General features: G+C 56.8%; 1 protein-coding gene across 1 annotated transcript in view; it reads right to left on the bottom strand.

The window, feature by feature from the left end:
* Window positions 1–306: 306 nt before the first annotated feature.
* CCDC25 (coiled-coil domain containing 25) overlaps window positions 307–2,650 on the bottom strand; it is a gene marked incomplete at its 3' end in the record, with an annotated part of 10,744 nt that continues 8,400 nt past the window's right edge. The window contains exons 3-5 of the mRNA XM_027910060.1: window positions 1,525–1,576; window positions 1,295–1,370; window positions 307–475 (exon numbers count right to left, since the gene is read on the bottom strand). Coding sequence (XP_027765861.1) covers window positions 307–475; window positions 1,295–1,370; window positions 1,525–1,576 — 297 coding nt within the window. The remainder of the gene's footprint in view (window positions 476–1,294; window positions 1,371–1,524; window positions 1,577–2,650) is intronic.

Here is a 2,650-nt window from a genome sequence, read left to right as displayed (position 1 = left end):
CTGGATCCTTCCCTTCTCCAGCCTGGCCATTCCCAGCTCTCCCAGCCTGGAGCCAGAGCCTGACATTGGATCCATCCCCAGCCCAACTCCTCTCTGGGAAGGAGTTCCGGGAACAAGGGGGGGTTCCCTGGGAATCTCGGCACTCAGGGAAGGGGCTCCCTTCCCCTTTCCCGCCTTTTCCATCCCCACATTCCATAAAGATCACACTAAACAGATTCTAAACTGAGTGTCCTTTATCCTGGAATCCCGGGTGGGAAGGGAACTTAAAGCTCATTTAATTCCACCTGGATCAGGGACACCTCCCACCATCCCAGGGCTGGATAAGGGCACATTCCCCCGTTATCCCAGTGCTCCAGAGCTCCCACACTCACGTCCTTCTGCCGGTGGAAGCCGATCTGCCCCACGTCCATGTCCGCCGTCTTCTTCAGGTTGGTCCAGGGTGTGTAAACCACGGTCACGTTGTTCATCTTGCACCCTGGGCAGGGGGAAACACAGCCTGGCCCTGTGACCCTGTCCCTGTCCCAAACACCCCTGGCCCTGTCCCTAACACCCCTGTCCCTGTGACCCTGTCCCAAACACCCCTGTCCCAAACACCCCTGTCCCAGACACCCCTGTCCCAGACACCCCTGTCCCTGTGACCCTGTCCCAGACACCCCTGTCCCTGTGACCCTGTCCCAGACACCCCTGTCCCAGACAGCCCTGCCCAAACACCCCTGTTCCTGACAGCCCTGTCCCTGTCCCAGACAGCCCTTGTCCTTGTCCCTGTCCCAGACAGCCCTGTCCTTTTCCCTGTCCCAGACAGCCCTGTCCCTGTCCCAGTCAGCCCTGTCCCTGTCCCAGACAGCCCTTTTCCTTGTCCCTGTCCCAGACAGCCCTTGTCCCTGTCCCTGTCCCAGACAGCCCTTTTCCTTGTCCCTGTCCCAGACAGCCCTTTTCCTTGTCCCTGTCCCAGACAGTCCTGTCCCAGACAGCCCTTGTCCCTGTCCCTGTCCCAGACAGGAGCAGCAGGGCAGGGACAGGGACAGGGAGGAATCCCGGGCTGTCACTCCCCACCGGTGGAGCTGCAGCTCTCCCCAGGGAAAGGGGCTTTTCCAGGGACTGATCCCACGGAAGGAGGCTCCGAGGCCCATTGGAACACCAGGGATTCCAAATCCCTGTTTAGGAGGAATTCCGAGCGACATCTGCTTCCCTAAAAACCCCCGGGATTAACAGGGAAACGTCCCAGCACCCGGATCCAGGATCCAAGGGTGGAACCAGAGCCCCTGCCCAGCTATTTCCCGGGAATCAGGATTACCTTGGATGCTGTTGGCCTTCACCAGGTGGGCACAGTCTATCAGCACCTCCTTGGGAATGTCATCCACTGTCTGGCCCTGCGGGAGAGCAAGGACAGGTCGGGATATCGGGATCATCCCTCCCTGGGCTGGAATTCCCAGGGAAGCCCAGCCTGGATGGGGTTTGGAGCGTCCTGGAGCAGCGGAATTCCCAGAGGAGGGCGAGTTCTCCCGGGTTCCAGGCCAGGCTCACCTTGTGCAGCCGCAGGTAGACGTGGGCAGAGGAGAGTTTATCCACGTGGAACCTGTGGAATCAGAAGGGACACGGAACAGGGATTATCAGGGAACGTTCCTGTCGCTGGGATACGGGAAAAAACACGACCCCCTTTTCCCCTCCTTTTCCCTTTCCCTTTCCCTCTGTAAGTGCCAAAATGCTCCTTTTCCCTCCCAAAATCCTCGCCTTTAACCAAGACTCAGCCCGGAAAATTCCAAGGGGCTGATCCCAGTCTCTTCCCAGCTTTTCTCGAGACTGTTTTTAACCCACTGGGAATTTTTTCCTCCCTGCTCCAGGACAGGAAAACCCCCAGGAGTCAACAGCAGGTCCCACTGCCACCTCCTGAGCCTCCCAGCCCAATCCCACGGGATCATCTCCCAGGGAATTGGGGCTGAGAGGGGCCAGACACCCTCGGGAGGACAATTCCCAGGGTTTCTTTGGGAGAGGACAGAAGTGGTTGATGTGGCCTTGGGATACAAAAAAATCCCGTGGATTGTGTCTGTGTGGGAAAGGGGAGGGAGAGGGGGAAAAGGGATGGGAAAGGGGGGTGGGAAAGGGGCGGAAAAGGGGATGGGAAAGGGATGGGAAAATTTGGGAGGGAAGACAGAGAAAAGGGGGATGAAGAAGAGGGAAAAGGGGGAAGGGGAAGGGAAAGGGGGAAAAGAGGGATGGGAAAAGGAGGAAAAAGGGGAGGGAAAGGGGGAAAAAAGGGAGGGGAGAAGGATGGGAAAGGGGGAAAAGGGGAGAGAAAGGGATAAAAACAGAGAGGGAAAGAGAGGGAAAAGGGAGAGGGAAGGGGGGGAAAAGGGAGAGGGAAAGGGAAGGAAAGGGGGGAAGGGAAGAAAAAAGGGGAGGGAAAGGTGGAAAAGGGAATGAAGGGGGGAAAAAAGGATGGGAAAAGATGATTTGAATGGTTCAGGAAATTCGAATCCCAAGGACATTCCTAAATAAAGGTATGGCCATAAATTATTGAGGAATGGGATAAACCTGAGCCAGGAAAGGAACACGATACAGGAACTGGAAAGGCTTCCCAGCTCAGGGAGAAGCTGTTCTGCTGGAACAGGGAAAAATATTCCCTGGGAAAGGGATATTTGAGCGCTGAGTG

The sequence above is a fragment of the Empidonax traillii genome, unplaced genomic scaffold, assembly GCF_003031625.1.
Source record: "Empidonax traillii isolate 1590-97213 ecotype Southwest subspecies unplaced genomic scaffold, ASM303162v1 scaffold2675:size32929, whole genome shotgun sequence".
Classification (NCBI taxonomy): Eukaryota; Metazoa; Chordata; class Aves; order Passeriformes; family Tyrannidae; genus Empidonax; species Empidonax traillii.
The sequence above is the reverse complement of the archived record's forward strand: the minus strand, read 5'-3'. Positions and strand labels throughout refer to the sequence as shown.